The sequence below is a fragment of the Hylobates moloch genome, unplaced genomic scaffold (assembly GCF_009828535.3).
Source record: "Hylobates moloch isolate HMO894 unplaced genomic scaffold, HMol_V3 SCAFFOLD_19, whole genome shotgun sequence".
In the NCBI taxonomy this organism is placed as follows: Eukaryota; Metazoa; Chordata; class Mammalia; order Primates; family Hylobatidae; genus Hylobates; species Hylobates moloch.
The window spans coordinates 49,552,480-49,573,701 of NW_026652294.1; the positions used below are offsets into that span (position 1 = coordinate 49,552,480).

A 21,222-nucleotide genomic window follows, 5' to 3' on the forward strand; every position below is an offset into this window, starting at 1 on the left:
ATGATACTAAACTGTGCTAAAAAATATATATATATATAGTTGCATATTCCATCACAATCAAAATCCCCATACAAAAAAACAATTATTCTCACGGCATAGTCTATGGGTCACTTCTTAAAAATAAGTATTCAGCCAGGCGTGGTGGCTCACGCCTATATTCCCAGCACTTTGGGAGGTTGAGGCGGGTGGATCACCTGACGTCAGGAGTTCAAGACCAGCCTGGCCAACATGTTGAAACACCGTCTCTACTAAAAATACAAAAAAATTAGCTGGACGTGGTGGCGGGTGCCTGTAAACCCAGTTACTTGGGAGGCTGAGGCAGGAGAATCGCTTGAACTCGGGAGGCAGAGGCTGCAGTGAGTTGAGATCACACCATTGCACTCCAGCCCGGGCAACAAGAGCAAAACTCCATCTCAAATAAATAAATAAATAAATAAATAAATAAAAGAAGTATTCAACACAGAAGAATTCTGTAACCAGTAAATACTGCAAATTGTTACTTATAATTTGTTATACCCTTCAGGATTATTTTTATCTGACATACTGAGGATAGTGATTACGAGAATATTTCTACCAATTTGGAGACTCTTCAAACCTTCATAGAAACCTGTAACAATCTTCTCAGAAGCCCTGTCTTAGATTATTAAAAATCTCAACTATAATCGAACAGTAAAATGACCCCCTAAGTAAGCACCATCCAGCTTCAAGAATTATCAACATGTGGCCAATCTCCACCATTTCTCCCAACAGACTACTTTGAAGCAAAATCCCTAGCATCACATAATTTTTATTTAAATTCTAATCACTGAATTTTTGTAGGTAAGCAACTACAGCAGTAACTATTTTAAATGTGAAAAAACTGTGCCTTAAAAAAAAAAATGATCAAACACAAAGCTCAAATCCAAATTCCAGTGAATTTATATAGCAGAGGTATAGACCTGTTTCCAGAATTTTCAGCAGCAGATATTTTTGTATCACTTAGTGACAGGAACACTAGCCCACAAAACCACCATAGTGAATAAACACTGTAAATGTAGCTTCTATTTTAAATCTATAATTTCAAAGTTTTAATTTAGGGACTGACTTGTTACTATAGGTACCATTTCCACAAGCAGTAAGGAGCAGCAGAAACCGGGGCATTGTGTCCATGGTGTTATTGGCAGGCTTCACGATGAGCACAGGGTTGATGCTGTGTGTTGTGAAAGCCATGTCCCTCTGCTTCCTCTTCTACCTTTGATTCCAGACAGTCAGTACTCTCTGCTAAGGCCTAGGACCCTCCAGTTCCAAAGATAAAGTGATTTGACCACCTTCCCTAGGGTACAAATAACGTGTTGCCCCTCCGTTGGTGCTACAGAGCCTTCTCTTGCAACTCTTGAAGCAAATCCCTCATCCCATTAAGCCATGAAGAGAGACTTGCATTTGGACTAAAAAAAAATTGGGGGCCATTCTTTATATACACCAATATGTGGCTTGTGTGACCACCTCAAAATGGAAGAGGAAGCTTTATTAACACACTTTTACAACCATAGAGTTAAAGGCCTGAGTTTCAGGTATCTTTTATGGTTCTAATGGCCAAATGTAATAGTAGGCAGAAATAGAAGCATAAAACTGGCAGGCAGAGGTAGCTTGGGTGGGGGTGGCTAGGGGAAGACAGGTGACAAGAGATGTGAAGAAATGTGCCTCAAAAACTTTTAGATCATGGCTAACAGACATGGATAAACTTCTGGTAAATTGTGGTCATTTTTTCCTGGATAGATTTCATACATGCTATAGTTATGTTTCATCCTGATCTTCGTAACTCCCTACAGTCCAACATCCTCAGGCAACTCTTGAGACAAATCCCTTATCCCCTTAACCCATGAAGAAGAGAGACCTGTATTTGGACGGAAAGATTTTGGGGCCATTCTTTATATACACCACATGAGCAACCTTGTTCTCTACTGACTTGCGAGGCCAACTCTGTACAAAAAACATACATTTCAAATACCTGGACACATATAAGCTCTCCTTCTTAAGGGTTTCCAAGAAAGGAAAGAAAAATTGAGACAAATTAATGTAAATACCAAGAGTCAAACTGCTGAAAAGATAGTAATGATTTGGGGAGAAAGTCTGCTTCGGTTTATGGCATTTTTGCCTAGCAGATAGCATACAGCAATTAATTCATTATCAACACTTCAGCATAGCAGAGCCACATCTCTATAGCCAACCTGGCAGAGCTCCTGGATACCTACCAATAAGTACCAGCACCTTGTGATGTTAGCTCCATGCCATCCACTGAATTGTAGCTATCATCATCCATGATCTTCGAAAGACCAAAATCTGTAATTTTTATCTCTCCACACGCTGTACCATTTACTAAAAGAATATTACCTAAAAAATAAAAACCTTCATGAATAAGCAGAGACTTACTGATTAAGAGAAAAACCCAAAGTAATAGCAGATAAGAAGGGGACCACTGAACTCAAACTCTTGCAAAAGCAAACATCCAAATCCTGGGAATCAAGCAATCTGGACTCTGGATACTCAGGGAGAGTCCTCAGCATCTGCTGAAACTTCTATTTTCCAAGAATCACCTGCTTAATGTGCCAAAACCATCACTATGATGAGCTCTGGAAATAAAAATAACTGGCCAAAGTAAAATATCCTTGTTCACTTGGTCAAAACTGATGGGAAACTTTCATCTGAACTTTCAGTGAGGATCTCTAAACTACCTTGTTTAGAACAGCACTTGGGGTGTGGGGGAGGAATCAAAGAAAACATGTAAGGAAATCAAAGCTAGCACCACAGCACCGCCTACAGCTCCCATTGCAGAAAAGTGTTGAATTCAGTTATGGAAAATTCATTCACAAAATAGTCATCGTTTAAAAAATTTCTTCATCATAATTAATGTTTTAGTCATCTGAACTGTATTAGAACATTAGAGAATAGTCAATGAGACGCAATATGCACCTACCAGAAGAGTAAAGCAAAGTTTACAATTTTGCAACACCAGAAGGTAAATGTGGACCATCTTCCTAATGCCCGAGCTAAGCTGTTAGAGTTGTCTATAGAACTATGCAGATTTCTAAAACACAGCTGAAGATAACAATAAAAAACAGAGGTAAGGACTCTAGCTGCCCTGTACTCTTTGCCGATGACCATCAAAGCTAGATAATAACCATACAAAAAGATGAAAAATTCTGCTTGAAATTTATTGAAATGGGATGCATAGAAGTAAAAATAAGTTATTAATTTGGGGGCTCTTATCAAAGAGACCTGAAGCAGAGGGACTGTTATGTAGTATGAGTCATGGGAAAAAAACAAAACTGAACTTGCTGGAACATTCTTTCTTAACGAGACATCATGAACTGCTCCAAAGATAAAGGTATTGTTTCTCCAGAGTATTTAATCCAACACACCCTCCTAAACCCAGTGCTGCTTGGCTAGGACTCTTTTTTCCCACACCTACCCAGGCAATCAAAAGTCAGATGTTAGCCTTTCTTGGCTGCTGTGAAATTCTCTAACTTTATCAAATTAAAAGTCACTTATAAGACCAAAGAAAACCCACTAACACTGTCTCCTAAAAGTTAGACATACCTGGTTTGAGGTCATAGTGTATGATGGGAGGTTTTATTTCATTTAAGTACTTTAAAGCATTCACAATCTGCATGATAATGGACCGGGCCTCTTTCTCCGACATTAATTTGTGCTGTTTCAGGTAGAAGTCCAGATCATTTCCCTCACAGTATTCTAATACTGTACAAAACCTAAAAACAAATAAACCAACATTTAACCATGGAATAAGAGCAAGCAGATTAAGACTACCTAAATCAGTCCCACGTGAAAACTTCAGGTCATCAGCTTCTCACTCCTTTCTTCTTTGTTCCTTAAAATACTCTTCAATTGTTTATTCAGTATTAGCTGAGGGGTTTCTAGTAAGAAACTGCTTATTCTCTTGAAGAGTCTCCACACCCTCAATGTTGGAATCTGTTGTGCTCAAGTTCACCCATGGCAGATCTCTTCTTGAGTCTAGACTATAAGAATACTGATAAGAACTATAATGTATTTAAGCTAGGTATCTTCTTGGAAGGGGCTCCTTTACACACCCATGCCACACATTCATGTCTAAACAACCAGAATGTGATCAAGTACACAATTCTCTTTTTTTTTTTTTTTTTTTTGAGACTCCGTCTCACTCTGCTGCCTAGCTAGAGTGCAGTGGTGCAATTTCGGCTAGGTACACAATTTGCACTGCAAACATTTTATATAACCCTGAGTGCTGGCAATGAGGAAAAATCTAGAGTTTGCCCACATCCCAAAAACTGACTGCATACTACGTCTTCTGACAGTTTGGCACAATACTGCACTACAATTTCTCTTAAACGCAAGGTGTAAAAGAGCTTGTAAAGTACAGTATCTATGGTCCTAACAAATGTATGTGGGTTCTCTTTCTGTATGTCAATATGTCATACAGACCCAAACATAAAACCATATGCCATTGGTGGCATCACCGGTCATGTGTCTATCTTCCAAGACATTATACTCTGAAGTAAGGTGTCCTGAACTGTTTGAATATCCTTGAGGGATGAATACGTTTTGAAGTATTCTAAGTTGTGACAATGTGGGTGTATCAGTCAGGGTTTAGCCTGGAAAAAAAAAACCACCTGAACATTTAAAACAACGAGACTTTAATTCAGGGAACTGATCACACAGATGATGGAAGAGCTGAGAAGACAAACTGGTCAGTGAGGCACCCTAGAGATCATCTACAGGAGGAAGCCATTAGCACCCTCAGGCAAGGAGGAAGCCATTAGCACCCTCAGGCAAGCAGGCCAGAAGGGAGGAGATGGTGAAACCAGAACCCAGGGTCATCAGGAGAAACTAGAATTGCGGGGAGGGAGAGGAGGTGGAGACCCTCTCCCATTTCTGCCTTCCCATTGGCTGAAACCAGCAGGACACCAATGGACACATGCGCCTGATAAACACAGCCTACAAGGGCTAAGCCCCCCCGAAGATACAGAGCAGTGAAAGAGCGAGGAACAGAACTGAGAGCAAACAGGCTCAGGACTAGCGCTATGGGCCACTGAGCAATTTGAGGCCTTCATAAAGCACTGCAATTGAATATGGACACACATGGTCCTGTGGACTCCACAAACTGAACAATATCTTATGTATCTTACGAAACACAGCAGGGCATGCTAGTACGCTATTTGAAAACAAATGTCTGCTGTAATCCCAGCAATTTGGGAGGCAGAGATGGGTGGATCACTTGAGGCCAAGAGTTTGAGACCAGCCTGGCCAACATAGTGAAACTCTGTCTCTACTAAAAATACAAAAAATTGGCCAGGTATGGTGGTGCATGCCTGTAATCCCAGCTACTTGGGAGGCTGAGGCAGGAGAATTGCTTGAACCCATGAGGTGGAGGTTGCAGTGAGCCAAGATCATGCCACTGCACTACTGCCTGGGCAACAGAGCAAGATTCCATCTCAAATAAAATAAAATTAATAAAAGAAATGTCTGAAATTTATAGATTCCTCTGATCTGAGATTCTGAAATCTGAAATATAGACTCATGCTCAATGGAATGATTCTTTGACCCAAATGCAAGTTGAAAATAAAGCCTCACTTTCAGCCGGGCGCAGTGGTTCAAGCCTGTAATCCCAGGACTTTGGGAGGCCCAGGCGGGCGGATCACAAAGTCGGGAGTTCAAGACCAGCCTGCCCAGCACGGTGAAACGCTGTCTCTACTAAAAATACAAAAATTAGCCAGGCATGGTGGTGTGCATCTGTAATCCTAGCTACGTGGGAGGCTGAGATAGGAGAATCGCTTGAACCTGGGAGGTGGAGGTTGCAGTGAGCCAAGATCGCACCACTGCACTCCAGCCTGGGCAACAGAGTGAGACTCCATCTCAAAAAAAAAAAAAAAAAAAAGGAAAACAACCAAAAAAAAAAAAGAAAGAAAAGAAAATAAAGCCTCACTTTTAATACCCAAACAATTCTGAGAAGATGTTCTAAAAATCATGGTCTGACTTATTTTTGGTGAAAATTCATCATACATACAATAGGAAGAACAAAGTAATCAACTCAAGAATAGTATAGAACCAACTCAATTTCTCACATTAGTTAAAAGTGTGTATACAATTCAAAACAGCAGATAATTTGAGCCTAATATTTATCTTTGAAATAGTTCTTGAACTCAATAGTTCAAGAGGGGTGGTCTACCTAGTAGTCAAGCAATTTACTCAAAGCAAAACAGTAATGCCATGCCCTGCCCCTTGTTTCCCAATCCTGCCCGTGAAACACACATGGCTAAGCTCAGTGCCAGGGCTACCCAAATGAGAAGAAGAAATCCCTGAGAGAATGGCCCAGGTCATGTTTCCAAAGGGAATTATAGTCCTCTTTGGGGTTATTTCTAAATGTGAGGCAGCTGTCTGCACAGCCATCTCTGAGACTGTTGGCTAGAACAGACCAAAACTCCTAGAGTTATCCTGGGAGGCTGAGGGAACCTGAAGTCTAGATCTAGGGTATATTCTGATTCAATTCAGACTTCTACAGAGAAACATTTCCAAATGCTGAGATATAACCAGCTAAACTGCTGGATAAACCCAGAGGCACAGGAGCTTACCTATACCAAGTAACAAAATATAGCAATGCCCACAATTATTAACTATCTCAGACAAGTTATTTAACTTCTCTGGTCCTCAAAATCCATCTATAAAATGAAAAGGCTGGACTCTGAGATCCCTTCCTATTCTAACATCCTATAAGCCTATGAGCCTGTATTTCAACATGTAGCACTGAGCCTTGTCTTCATTAGTGCCACACTTCTTATCTCAGTCTAGGATAAAATCACATGGCCAGTACTTTTTAAAAAGGTCTGTCAATGTTCATAAGAGTCTCTGGGGTGAGCAGAAACTCTCTTGAACAGTCTACACTCACTAGTGCACGTCAGTGGCATGCTGGCACCAACTCATGCCAGTTTCCAAGAGCTGACTTAAATTTTCAAATTTTGAATTATCAAACCATTATAAGCAAAATGTGGTATATCCACACGATGGAATATTATTTTGCCATAAAAAGGAATGAAGTACTGACACATGCTACAAGGATGAAACTTGACAACACCATGCTAAGTGGAAGAAGCCAGTAATAAAAGTCCACATACTATATGATTCCATGCATATGAGGGTCCAGAATAGGAAATCTATAGAGATAAAACAGACAGATTAGGGCTAGGGCAGAGGGATGGAATGGTGGAATAGATGAATAGTAGTAAAACGTATGATGGGGTTTCTTTTGAGGTGGTGAAAAAATTCTAAAATTGGCTCTGGTGGTTGCATGTATCTATGAATATGCTACAAACCACTAAACTGTATATTTTACATGTGTGAATCATACAGTATGTGAATTATAATTAAGATGTTTAAAAAAAACAAAAACAGGTGGTACATCAAAATTGGACACAGGAGGAATATCTACACCATGGAAACTGGCAAACACTATAAATTAGCCCTGTCTCTCTTCATACCAAGCTGGCTGTTAAACATTTACTGGCACGCAAGTGCACATGTCCTTTGGCCTAGAGGTTTCTTGCTGATCCAAATCTGAATTTATGTTTGATCATTTGTCCACAAATTAATATATTTGGTTCCCTCAGAGGGTATGTCCTGGACCCAGAGTTCAGCTCTATTCCATGAACAATCGACATTGCAAGAAAATAATATAACTGTTAAGATAAAACGGCACAGCACTTACGAGTCAGTATCCAGTGAAAAGTAATCATACAGCTTAACTATTCTGGGATGATCCAGTTCTTTATGAATCCGGTATTCCCTACATGCATGCCTGTAAACAAAACGGAAAATTAACAAGAAGGTATGTTGGCCTGCCTTTTAGAACTCTTCAAAGATCTTCCTAAATATTCAATCATTTCTCTATTGTCTCCACATGTTAATTCCATTCAGGTCCATCTGGTCCCTCATCTGACTTTTCTCTTTGCTCATCCTATTTTCTCCACTGGAACCTACCAAGCCATTGAGAAAATATTAGGTGCTCTGGCTGGGCGCAGTGGCTCACGCCTATAATCCCAGCACTTTGGGAGGCCGAGGCAGGTAGATCACGAGGTCTAGAGATGGAGACCATCCTGGCCAATATGGTGAAACCCCGTCTCTACTAAAAATACAAAACTTAGCTGGGCGTAGTGGTGCGTGCCTGTGGTCCCAGCTACTTGGGAGGCTGAAGCAGGAGAGTCACTTGAACCCAGGAGTTGGAGGTTGCAGTGAGCTGAGGTCGCGCTACTGCACTCCAGCCTGGCGACAGAGCGAGACTCCATCTCCAAAAATAAAACAAAATAAAATAATAGGTGCTCAAATATTTGTTAAGTGAATGGATGTCAACCCTTTTCATCCCTTTCAAGTTCATTCTACGATAATCACACCTCTTTTCCACTTATACTCAAGTATCATAGATTTTAAAATAACAAGGATGGTTATTTTCCCCCCTCCTCTAAAGCTGATACATCATATTTGTAAATGTATATATGCTGGGGTAACATCAAAGGGGTCATTTTTAGCATGTAAACCCCTTAGGTTAAAAGATTATCTGTTACATAAATCAATTAGCAGTACTTCGTATTTTTTGTTTTTAAATCCTTCTTACAAAAATAATTTAACTGCTATTAGCTTTACTTTATTCTAATCAACTATGAAGTGTGAAATTATGGAACCCCAGTTTTCTTAGAATGGCAAATTTGATACAGTCATCCACTGCATAACAACCCTTCGGTCAATAATGCTAAGCCACATATACGACAGGGGTCCCATAAGAGTATAACAGAGCTTCCCATGAACTGAAGAAGGAAAAAAAAAAAAAAAAGTACAACAGAGCTGAAAAATTCCTATCACCTGGTGACCCAGCAGTCATGATGTCACCACACAATGCATTACTCGTGCTTGTGGTGATGCTGGTGTAAACAAATCTACTGTGCTGCCAGCCATATTAAATTCTAGCACATACAATTATCTACAGTATATAACACTTGATAATGATAATAAATGAATACATTATTGGTTTATGTATTTACTATACAGCAGGCCCTTAAATAACATTTTGTTATAATGCTGATTAAAAAAAAAAAAAAAAGGCTAGGCATGGTGGCTCACGCCTGTAATCCCAGGACTTTGGGAGGCCAAGGCGGGTGGATCACCTGAGGTCAGGAGTTCGAGACCAGCCTGACCCAACATGGTGAAACCCCCATCTCTACTAAAAATAAAAAAACTAGCGGGCCGTGATGGTGGCCACCTGTAATCCCCACTACTCAAGAGGCTGAAGAAGGAGAATCACTTGAACCTGGGAAGCAGAGGTTGCAGTGAGGCGAGACTGCGCCATGGCACTCTAGCCTGGGTGATAAAGTTAGATTCCGTCTCAAAAAAAAAAAAAAAAATCAATTCCTGGTCGGCACCACTGTCCATGTGGAGTCTGTGTGTCCTTCCCCTATCTGCGTGGGTTTTCTCAGGTTATTCTGCTTTCCTCCCACATCCCAAAGGCACATGTGTTGGGTTCACTGGCATACCCACATGGTCCCAGTCTGTGTGTGTGTGTGTGTGTGTGTGTGTGTGTGTGTGTGTGTATGCACCCGCCCTGCAATGGGACAGCATCCTGTCTAGGGTGGCTCCCACCTTGCCCCTGAGCTGCTGATATAGGCTCTGGCCACCCTCAACCCTGAGTGGGGAATGAGTGGGTAAATGTTACCTTGTTTCTATTAATCTTTCTTAAATGTATATAAAGCTCATATATATTTCAACGTTTAGTATTAGAAGTGTTTTAGTCTTTATTTAGAAGCTGGGTAATGTTTTTGTGACCAGGAATATGCCACAGGAACTTAACTCTTGTTTATGTCAATTAGCCTATGGTAAAATTGGTTTTGTTACACCTTGTTTCCCTTAAAGTTGCAGTTTCCAAGAACCTATCACTGCTATTAAGTGAGGGCTTACTGTACTGCACTTTTTTTGTTTGTTTTTGAGATGGAGTCTTGCTCTGTTGCCAAGGCTGGAGTGCAGTGGCACGATCACAGCTCACTGTGGCCTTTGCCTTCCAGGTTCAAGCCATTCTCCTGCCTCAGCCTCCCAACTAGCTAGGATTACAGGCACATACCAGCACGCCCAGCTAATTTTTGTATTTTTAGTAGAGAGGGGGTTTCACCATGTTGGCCAGGTTGATCTTGAACTCCTGACTTCAAGTGATCTGCCCGCCTTGGCCTCCCAAAGTGCTGGGATTACAGGCATGAGCCACGGCACCTGGCCTGCACTGTACTTTTTAATTATTTAAATTTTAGAGACCAGGGGCGGTGGCTAACGGCTGTAATCCCAGCACTTTGGGAGGCCGAGGCAGGTGGATCACTTGAGGTCAGGAGTTTGAGGCCAGCCTGGCCACTATGGAGAAACTGCATCTCTACTAAATTTACAAAAAGCAGCAGGGAGCGGTGGTGTGCACCTGTAATCCCAGCTACTTGGGAGGCTGGGGCAGGAGAGAAGCTTGAACCCAGGAGGCAGAGGTTGAAGTGAGCTAACACCACTGCACTCCAGCCTGGGCGACAGAGCAAGAATCCATCTCAAAAAAATAAAAAAAAATTTTAGAGTATACCACTTCTACTTATTAAAAAAATTAACTATAAAATGGCCTCAGGTGGGTCCTTCAGGGGGTATCCCAGGAGAAGGCATTGTTATCATAGGGGATAAAGCTTCATGCATGTTATTGTCCCTGAAGAGCTTCCAGTGGGACAAGATGGAGATGGAAGAAAGCGATATTGATGGTCCTGACCCTGTGCAAGCCTAGGCTAATGAGTGTGTGCCTTAGTTCTTAACAAAAAATGTTTTAAAATTTTTAAAAATTTTAATAGAAAAAAGCTTATAGAATAAGGATACAAGGAAAGAAAATATTTTCATACAACCGTACAATGTGATTTTTTTAAGCTAAGTGTTATGAGAGTCAAAAAGTTTAAAAAAAGGCAGTTTCTACAGCAAAAAGGTTATAGTAAGTGAAGGTTAATTTATACTTGAAGAAAAATTTTTTAATAAATGTAGTGTAGCCTCTGTGTACAATGTTTATAAAGTCTACAGTAGTGTACAACAGTATCCTAGACTCTGACTCACCCAGAGCAACTTCCAGTTTTGCAAATTCTATTAATGGTACAGTTGTATCATTTTTATACTGTATATTTACTGTAACTTTTCTATGCTTAGATATGCTTAGATACACAATTAGTAACACAATTGCCTATAGCAGGGGTCCCCAACCCAGTACAGGTCCGTGCCTTGTTAGGAACTGGGCCAGACAGCAGGAGGTGAGCAGTGGGTGAGTGAGCGAAGCTTCATCTGTGTTTACAGCTGCTCCCCATAGCTCGCATGACTGCCTGAGCTCCACATCCTGTCAGATCAGCAGTGGCATAGATTCTCATAGGAGTGCAAACCCTACTGTGAACTGTGCACGCCAGGGATCTAAGTTGTGTGCTCCTTATGAGAACCTAATGCCTGATGATCTGTCACTGTCTCCCATGACCACCAGATGGGACCGTTTAACTGCAGGAAAGCAAGCTCAGGGCTCCCACTGATTCTACATTATGGTAAGCTGTGTAATTAATTCAGTATATACTACAATGTAATACTAATAGAAATAAAGTACACAATAAATGTAATGCGCTTGAATCATCCTGAAACCATCTCCCCCTGTCCCTGGTCCATGGAAAAACTGTCTTCCACAAAACTGGTCGCTGGTGCCAAAAAGGTTGGAAACCACTGGCCTACAGTATTCAGTACATTAACATGCTATACAGGTATGTAGCCTAGGAACAATAGGCTATACCATACAGCCTAGGTATGTAGTAGGCTATACCATCTAAGCTTACATTAAGTATACTCTGTGATGTTTGCACAACAACAAAATCACCTAACAATACATTTCTCAAAACGTAGCCTCACTGTTAAGCAACATGACTAATATGATTAGCATTTTTAAGGTACTTTTCTAGTTTAAAATCATTTCATAAGGAACAAAAGTGTACTGTATACTCTGACATATTCATATTCTGAATTTTAGAAGAACAACAGAATATGCTTACACAATATAATTACCAATACTATTTTAAGAATGTAGTTCTGGCCGGGCACAGTGGCTCATGCCTGTAATCCCAGCACTTTGGGAGGCCAAGGTGGGCAGATCACCTGAGGTCGGGAGTTCAAGACCAGCCTGACCAACATGGAGAAACCCTGTCTCTACTAAAAAAAAAATATATAAAATTAGCCGGGATGGTGGCGCATGCCTGTAATCCCAGCTACTCAGGAGGCTGAGGCAGGAGAATCGCTTGAACCCAAGAGGCGGAGGTTGTGGTGAGCTGAGATTGCGCCATTGCACTCCAGCCTGGGCAACAAGAGCGAAATTCCGTCTCAGAAAAAAAAAAAAAAGAAAGAATGTAGTTCTTATTTACAAAGACAGTAACTGATATTTTCAGTAATTCAGCACTATTTGGCTTAGGACATTTTATTATAAGGCTAGTTGGAAAAGAGACACTTTCCATAGTACGGTAAAATAAAACTAAACAACAGTGATGTTTTCAGAAACTGGTAAACTCCAGTATACCAAAAATACAAAGCTGAGGAAAAAATTAGGGGAAGTGGGGAAGGGGAGAAATAGGAATCTAAAAGTAATTACATATATTTTTCCCCAATGGAAACTATTTGGGCTTAGTTTTCAAGCTGCCACTTTTGGCCATTTTGCCTCCCCTGATGCTTCATTTCATCATCTTTACGTTTTTCCAAAAAACGACTTGCCAGCGCTGAGGCAGAGTGGTGTTAGAACACACATTACCCTGGGAACACAGAGGCCTGGCTCCTTGCTGTGGCTCTGTGGCTCCACCTCTCTGAGCTTCAGTTTCGGCATCACTGGACTGGGTGTTTTGAAGTGAGCTTGCTGCAGACACTCAGCAAATGTAGCTTTGGCCTCCCCAATCCTCAATTCCAAAGTAGCTCCACACTTGTTTTTTTTTTCCTTTTTTTTTTAATCACATATATTTAACAGTACAGTTTTACACAGAGTACTAAGAGCACTTTTCTTCATATTTTACAGAAGGGCTAGAAACATACAGATTCTTTTTCTTTTCTTTTTTTAAGACAGTCTTGCTCTGTCGCCCAGGCTGGGGTGCAGCGGTGCCATCTTGGCTCACTGCAACCTCTGCCTTCTGGGTTCAAGTGATTCTTCTGCCTCAGCCTCCCAAGTAGGTGGGATTACAGGCGCGTGCCACCATGCCCAGCTAATTTTGTATTTTTAGTAGAGACTGGGTTTCACCATATTGGCCAGGCTGGTCTCAAACTCCTGACCTCGTGATCCGCCCGCCTTGGCCTCCCAAAGTGCTGGGATCACAGGTGTGGACCACTACACCCTGCCCAGATTTTCTATTAGTAATCATACAATAGCACATCACCAAATCTAGCTCCTAAACAGGATGCATTACAATTTGTTTAGAATTTAAAGGCTTAATGGCAATAAGCAGGAGAGGAAAAAGTATATACATTTTTATTTTACAAAACTGACTGAAAAATACATTCAAGAAATAGTAAAGAGAATATAATACGATCTTGTTGGGTGTGGTCGCTCATGCCTGTAATCCCAGCACTTTGGCGGGCAGAAGTGGGAAGATTGCTTGAGCCCAGGAGTTAAAGACCAGCCTGGGCAACACAGTGAGACCCTATCTCAAAAAGAATTTAATATGATCTTATGTGCCCTGAAGGAGGTGGCACCTGATTAAGAGGGGTAATCACTATGTCCAAATAATCTCCTACATGGAGCTTCCGCAACTGCGGAGTCACAGAATCATCAGTCCCCTTTCTGCCAGCACACTTGCATTTTTAAATACATTAAGATTCCTTGTAATATTGCATTTGATAAAATAAGGGTGCTGCTGTTTTTGTTTTTGAGATGGAGTCTCACTCTGTCGCCCAGGCCGAAGTACATACAGTGGCGTGACCTTGGCTCACCACAACCTCTGCCTCCTAGGTTCAAGCAATTCTCCTTCCTCGGCTTCCTGAGTAGCTGGGATTACAGGTGCCTGCCACCATGCCTAGCTAACTTTTTTTGTATTTTTAGTAGAGACGGGGTTTCACCATGTTGGTCAGGCTGGTCTTGAACTCCTGACCTCAGGCAATCCACCCACCTCCGCCTCCCAAAGTGCTGGGATTACAGGCGTGAGCCACCGTGCCCAGCCGGTGCTGCTGTTTTGTTTTGTTTTGTTTTTTTTTTTTTAAACTTTTTGACTCTCATAATAACACTTAGCTTAAAAAAATCATGTTGTACGGTTGTATGAAAATATTTTCTTTCCTTGTATCCTTATTCTATAAGCTTTTTTCTATTAAAATTTCTTTTTTATTTTTAAACATTTTTTGTTAAGAACTAAGGCACACACTCATTAGCCTAGGCTTGCACAGGGTCAGGACCATCAATATCGCTTTCTTCCATCTCCATCTTGTCCCACTGGAAGCTCTTCAGGGACAATAACATGCATGAAGCTTTACCCCCTATGATAATAATGCCTTCTCCTGGCATTTAAAAAAACAAACAAACAAACAAACAAAACGGTTAAAGGCCGGGCACGGTGGCTCATGCCTGTAATCCCAGCACTTTGGGAGGCTGAGGCGGGTGGATCACGAGGTCAGGAGATCAAGACCATCCTGGCTAACACGGTGAAACCCTGTCTCTACTAAAAATACAAAAAGGTTAGCCAGGCTTGGTGGCAGGTGCATGTAGTCCCAGCTACTCAGGAGGCTGAGGCAGGAGAATGGCGTGAACCCAGGAGGCGGAGCTTGCAGTGAGTGGAGATCACGCCACTGCACTCCAGTCTGGGCGACACAGTGAGACTCTGTCTCAAAAAAACAAAAAACAAACAAAAAACAAAAAAAGTTTAAAAATCTAGGGACTAAACCAGATCACTGTTCTAAGTTATTTTTCATTCTAGCATGCTATAAATGTATAGTGCTCGACCCTTTTGTTTTAACTTCTTGATTTTATGCATTTTACAGCAGAAATCAATTTCTCTTGTTGAGGTACAGAAAACAGAGGAAACAAAAGGCAGCAAAAATTTAAGAATCAAAATGTCATTCAAAGTCCTCGCCAATTAAGGGAATTTGCGGAGTGTCGCTGAACCTATGCCCAGCTCTAAAACCGCATCTCTTACTTCATCAGCAAGGCAATGACCGAGCCATGTTCAACTTTCAACTTATAATCCAAGAGATCCATGCACTACAAATACAGAGACTTTAATGAGAAACTGGAAGAAACTCCTCCACCAAAATGTCTTTTACTCTCTTTTAAGTTAATATATATTTAGATTTTTCAAAATGCTTACTTTTATCTTTAAAAAATTAGAATAGAGTATCATACAAAAGTATACTAACTCCAATACAAATTACTTCTGCAAATAATTTTATGTGAAATTTTTCCTACTGTAGAATTTTTAATGTTATTTGAGGGAGTTAAAGCAGTCGTAATACTGAATTTTTAAAATAAATTTTTTAATAAAATTTGTGTTTTTATAATATAAAAGTAAAATACAATCAGTTTACTTTTTGTTTGCTTATGGTAGGAGGAGGAGAGGAATGCAGTGACAGAACAAAATTCAAAATACAACAAAACAAACACCTTTTATTTTCTTTTGAAATCTGCCTTCTTTTTTACCAGAATAAATGTCTTGATTCCAGATGGGACTGGGAAGTCATCCCCATGAATGGAAAAGCAATTAACATACCTTACTAGCAGGGTTATAGCATTTTCATATTTTATAATGTCACAACACTGAAGTGTACTACTTTTTAGTTTAATACTGGATTTTTAAAGCACTCATCAATGTCCGTTATGTGCTTGATGGAAGTCTCCTTTTAGTTCAAAGCAGTTAATGACATTTTGTCAATTCACCATTTTCTATAGCCTGAAATGCATGAGTATGATTTCATATCACTTAGAAAGCCAATTCTTTCAAAAGAAAGGTGGAGGTACTTAAGAATTGTCTCCTCAGTGATGCTTCCTGATTGGAATACAAAACAAAACAAAAAAAAGGAACTCCCCCCAGCTGCCCAAGCAAGAATGGAGGTCACAAGAACTCACACACCCTCTCCCCAAGGTGTCTGCCAAATGGGAAATGCCCCCTCCTCAGATGAGCTCAGGCACCATGATCCCCCCTCTGATGAGGAAACAGAGTAGAAAGGCACCAACGCCAGCCTGGAACTTGAATGGAAAGAACTTAGACAAATAGGACCATCCCCTTCACATGCTCTCTGATTCTGTCTGGTAGAGACATATGTGAGAAAACACCCAATCCATACCCACCAGGCCTCAGAGTGCTTGCCAACTGTTTGAAGGATGGACAAGGCCTGGCTTCCACTCCTCATTGTTTCAAAAGGCTAGATGAGCAGAACGCCCACCTGCAGTTGCTGTGGTATCCAACACTAGAGCTCTCTGCAAGGTCAGCCAGAAATCTGGATACTGAGACTAAGCAAAATACATATACATCTCAGCACAGGAACTATGTTCTCAAGATTAACCAAGGTTGGTCCCTACAGGGCATTTTTAAAGAGAAGCATGTACTGGTCCAACACCCTTAGGCATTCTTAGGGTCTCAATACAGTAGGGGCATTGCTCATTTATAACTGGTTAGAACAACATGTGCTTTCCTTCTCTGAAGTGCTCCTGGCACTCACTACTGTGTGCCACTCATCCCTACATGTCAAGTGACTAGAATGTTCTTATAATAATGTAACTGCTTCTCAGGAGCATCTGGACTGCAGCTGCCTGTCACCTAAGAAACACACACAGGGTGCCACAGGTCATCCCTTCTCCCTCTGCTAAGCCCTGTTGCTCTTAATGTAGCAGGAACCTTCCCTTCTCCAGTGTTGAGCACCACTGCCCATCTGTTTGGAACAGGAAGAACTTCTGGGTCCCTGATGAACGAGAGGTATAGAGCAAGGGTTGCCTTGGACCAGGCTAGAAGCCAACTAAAGGGCTACTTCAAAGACCACTGTTTTTCCCCTTCCAAATTATTATTTATAAAACAACAACAACAACAACAAAACAAGACTGCCTTTATAGAAAGGAGGTGTTTGTTTTGTCAAAAAAGCCTGTCCCCTCCTTTCAAGGGCAGGACTTGTCTGATTCAATACTTGTACCAACAACAAGGAAACAAAACTAAGCCCAGTGGGGAACCTAACAGCAAATTAAGTCTGCATAGCCTCTAAAGCAAATGAGCCATGAACTCCAATGTTCAGAAGCTTGGGGGCATATAGGCAAAACCTGACATTAGTGGAACAAAGCAATTCACAGCTGTACAGATAATAATAATTCATTTTAAAGAAGCCCGCCCTCTCTACCCCACACCCCAAGTACAGATGAAGGCTGCCACTAGTACTATTCTATAGAGAAGCAAGCACAGAAAGTGGGACCCTGAAGACCAAGAACTTTGAGATGGGCAAACTGTGACAGGGAGGAGTACATAGCACAGAGAGGCTGAACAAATCAAACAGGTGCCACCAAGACACACCAGGTGCCCCCAGTCTCTTCCAGAAGGAAATGACTGAAGTAGCAGAAACAGCCCACCAGCAGCTCCCTAGGGTCTAGTTTCTATGGACAAGCAACAATGATTTCTTTTTTTTTTTTTTTTTTGAGATGGAGTCTCGCACTCGTACCGTCACCCAGGCTGGAGTGCAGTGACGTGATCTTGGCTCACTGCAAGCTCTGTCTCCCGGGTTCACGCCATTCTCCTACCGCAGCCTCCCGAGTAGCTGGGACTATCAGGTGCCCGCCACCACGCCCGACTAATTTTTTGTATTTTTAGTAGAGACGGGGTTTCACCGTGTTAGCCAGGATGGTCTCAATCTCCTGACTTCGTGATCTGCCTGCCTCAGCCTCCCAAAGTGCTGGGATTACAGACGTGAGCCACCGTGCCCGGCCAGCAACAATGATTTCTAAGACTTTATTTACTACAGCTATTTTAGCCACAAAGGAAGGGAAGATTAAGAGTACCTAGGGCTTTGGATTAAGGAAAGTCTGGATTTAAATACCAGCTCAGCCACTTCCTGTTACTCCAATTCTGTAAACATCAGTTTCCTCGTCGTAACACTGAGAATGTATTTATTCTCTTAGGGCAGTTATGAAGATTACATAAAACAAAACCAACAACAATGCATGTAAAGCTTGTAGCATAATGCTCAAACTACAGGTATTATTTAATTTTAAAAAGTCAGACACTGAAGTATCACTTACTTGTGGTAATTCTCCTTTTTCTCATCTCTCCAGTTTTTATTTAACTGGTGAATTTTCACAGCTACATATCTTTGCTCTGTTAAATCAAATGCCTATAAAGAGAATAAATTATATACTGGGTAAATGTTAAGAAAAATTACAGGTAACTGATGTGAAGCTTTAATTTAACACATAACATAATCAAAGTCCAAAATACATTATTACATACATCACATACTTATATCAGTGTTGCAACCATCTTCTCAAAACTTGTGATTAGATAATTTAGAAGTCTCCAGACACACTGGCACCAAGGGGTTTAGAACATAAAACCAGGCCAACACCACAAACAGAAAGATAGCCCCTGCCTTCAGAATCATTTCCCAACCATTCTCTTTCTCGACACCATCTATTCCCGTCTGGGACCCGTCTCCCTTAGGTTGTCTCTTGTCCTTCAGTTGACACTAGGACTTTACAAGCTTCAAACATCCTGCCACTTTTGAAATTCCAGGGACACACACTGCCTGCCTCCTGGAGAAAATAACCCCTCACAATATACTTCTTTGGTATGATTGTTTACAAAATAACCCTGTAATTTGGCATATTGTTTATTAAAATAAAAAGAGAAACAAGAACAAAAAACAGCCCTGCCTTTAGTCCCATCTCTATATGCTGGGCAAATGAAAAGTGGTTTTGTTGTTGCTGTTGTTTTTGAGACGGAGTCTCGCTCTGTCGCCTAGGCTGGAGTGCAACGGTGCGATCTCGGCTCACTGCAACCTCTGTCTCTTGGGTTCAAGTGATTCTCCTGCCTCAGCTTCTTGAGTAGCTGGGATTACAGGCACGCACCATCACGCCTAATTTTTGTATTTTTAGTAGAGATGGGTTTTCACCATGTTGGTCAGGCTGGTCTCCTGACCTCAGGTGATCCGCCTGCCTCAGCCTCCCAAAATGCTGGGATTACAGGCGTGAGCCACTGCGCCTGGCCGAAAAGCAGTTTCTAATCCCAAAAATGGCTGAAGTTAGTCACACCAAGTCACTTCTCCAGCACTGTACAGAGGCAGGAACCGGCTTTCCCCAATGGCCACCACTGCCAGCAAGTCCTGCATCAGCTAGGTAGTGCTTGCTATAGCACAGTAAAAAAGGTAACATGGATTTTTGAGGAAGCTGGGTGTAAATCATAATTTGATAAAGTAATCTTTCAACTCAATTGAAGATTTCCCTCCAAACAAAAGAATTTATTGCATAGCTCCTTTAGAATAATTTTTCTTAGTTTGTAAAGTTTAGATTAAACGCTTACTATTTCAGTTTCAACACTGTTATCACTCATCTGCTAATTTCCACAAATATACAAATAGATGAAGGCAACAAGTACAGAAAACAGTCCATAAATAGGGTGGTCACTACTTTACAGATGTATCTAAACCTAAGTTTCTCTAGGTAAGCACTGCATGTAGAGAAAGCTGCTTATAAAATAGAGAAACTTCCATCATTTATACCAAATTAAAACCAGTGCGTTTAAAGTATAAAAACCACTCACTTCAGACGTAATATCTTATTTCACAAAAATTGCAACATTTTTTATTTTTATTTTTTTTATCTAGACAGGGCCTCAATGTGTTTGCCAGGCTGTTTTTGAACTCCTGGCCTCAAGTAATCTTCCCACCTTGGCCTCTCAAAGTATTGGGTTAGAGGCAGTAGAGGCCATGCCCGGCCAAAAATGGAAACTTTTGAACTTCTTTTCTTAAAGAATCTTCAGTCCATCCACAATCATGAATACCGTTATGGCTTCACAGTAGAAAACCATTTCAAATAATTTTTAAAAACATTAAATAGGCCAGGCGCGGTGTTGCGCCTGTAATCCCAGCACTTTGGGAGGCCAAGGCGGGTGGATCATGAGGTCGGGAGATCGAGACCATCCTAACACGGTGAAACCCTGTCTCTACTAAAAAATATACAAAAAATTAGCCGGGCGTGGTTGCGGGCACCTGTAGTCCCAGCTACTCGGGAGGCTGAGGCAGGTGAATGGCGTGAACCCAGGAGGTGGAGGTTGCAGTGAGCCGAGATCGCGCCACTGTACTCTCCAGCCTGGGTGACAGAGCAAGATTCTGTCTCAAAAAAAAAAAAAAAGAAAAAAAAATTAAATACCAACCAATTTATAAGAGCACCAATGCTATTTCAAGCATAATTTTCTCTAACTACTACACTGTACTTCTAAATCCAAGACACTGTGACCTACCACCGACTTAAGAAAGGATTTTGGAGAGTGGAGAACAGCAAAAGAAAAACTACATTAAATGCACACATCACTGTAACAAGTATTTAGATTTCAGAAATAAAGTGTGTGGGGCTGAGCGTGGTGGCTCACACCTGTAATCCCAGCACTTTGGGAGGCCGAGGCGGGCAGATCACGAGGTCAGGAATTTGAGACCAGCCTGGCCAACATAGTAAAACCCCGTCTCTACTAAAAAAAAAATACAAAAATTATCCAGGTGTGGGGGCGGGCACCTGTAATCCCAGCTACTTGGGAGGCTGAGCCAGGAGAATCACTTGAACCTGGGAGGCAGAGGTTGCAGCAGTGAGCTGAGATCACACCATTACACCACAGCCTGGACGACAGAGTGAGACTCCGTCTCAAGAGAAAAAGAAATAAAATGTTTGAAGAAATATATTAGGAAAAAATAGGATGATGAAATTACTAAAAGTAACTGGGAGGCACCAAGAACCAATTTTGATGATTTAAAATTACATACACTTCTAGGTATATATCCAAAAGAATTGAAAGCAGAGTCTCACAGAGATAATTTGACACCCATATTCAAAACAGCACTATAGGCTGGGTGCGGTGGCTCGTGCCTATAATCCCAGCACTTTGGGAGGCAGAGGTGGGTGGATCATTTGAGGTCAGGAGTTTGAGACTAGCCTGGCCGACACAGTGAAATCCTGTCTCTAACTAAAAATACAAAAAAATT

At 41.3% G+C, this 21,222-nt stretch overlaps 1 protein-coding gene across 8 annotated transcripts in view; it reads right to left on the bottom strand.

Annotated features, from left to right (window-relative positions):
* Nucleotides 1–21,222, bottom strand: part of TLK2 (tousled like kinase 2) — a 137,993-nt gene that overhangs the window by 11,175 nt on the left and 105,596 nt on the right. For 7 of the 8 annotated variants that reach the window (XR_009211212.1, XM_032139089.2, XM_032139091.2 and 4 more), the window contains 4 exons: nt 18,275–18,366; nt 7,733–7,822; nt 3,577–3,746; nt 2,232–2,370 (listed from right to left, as the gene is read on the bottom strand). Coding sequence is in view for 7 of the 8 variants with exons in the window: in XM_032139089.2 (XP_031994980.1) it covers nt 2,232–2,370; nt 3,577–3,746; nt 7,733–7,822; nt 18,275–18,366 (491 nt within the window). In the remaining variant the exon portion in view is untranslated. The remainder of the gene's footprint in view (nt 1–2,231; nt 2,371–3,576; nt 3,747–7,732; nt 7,823–18,274; nt 18,367–21,222) is intronic. The other variant, XM_058431964.1, reaches the window with a different exon arrangement.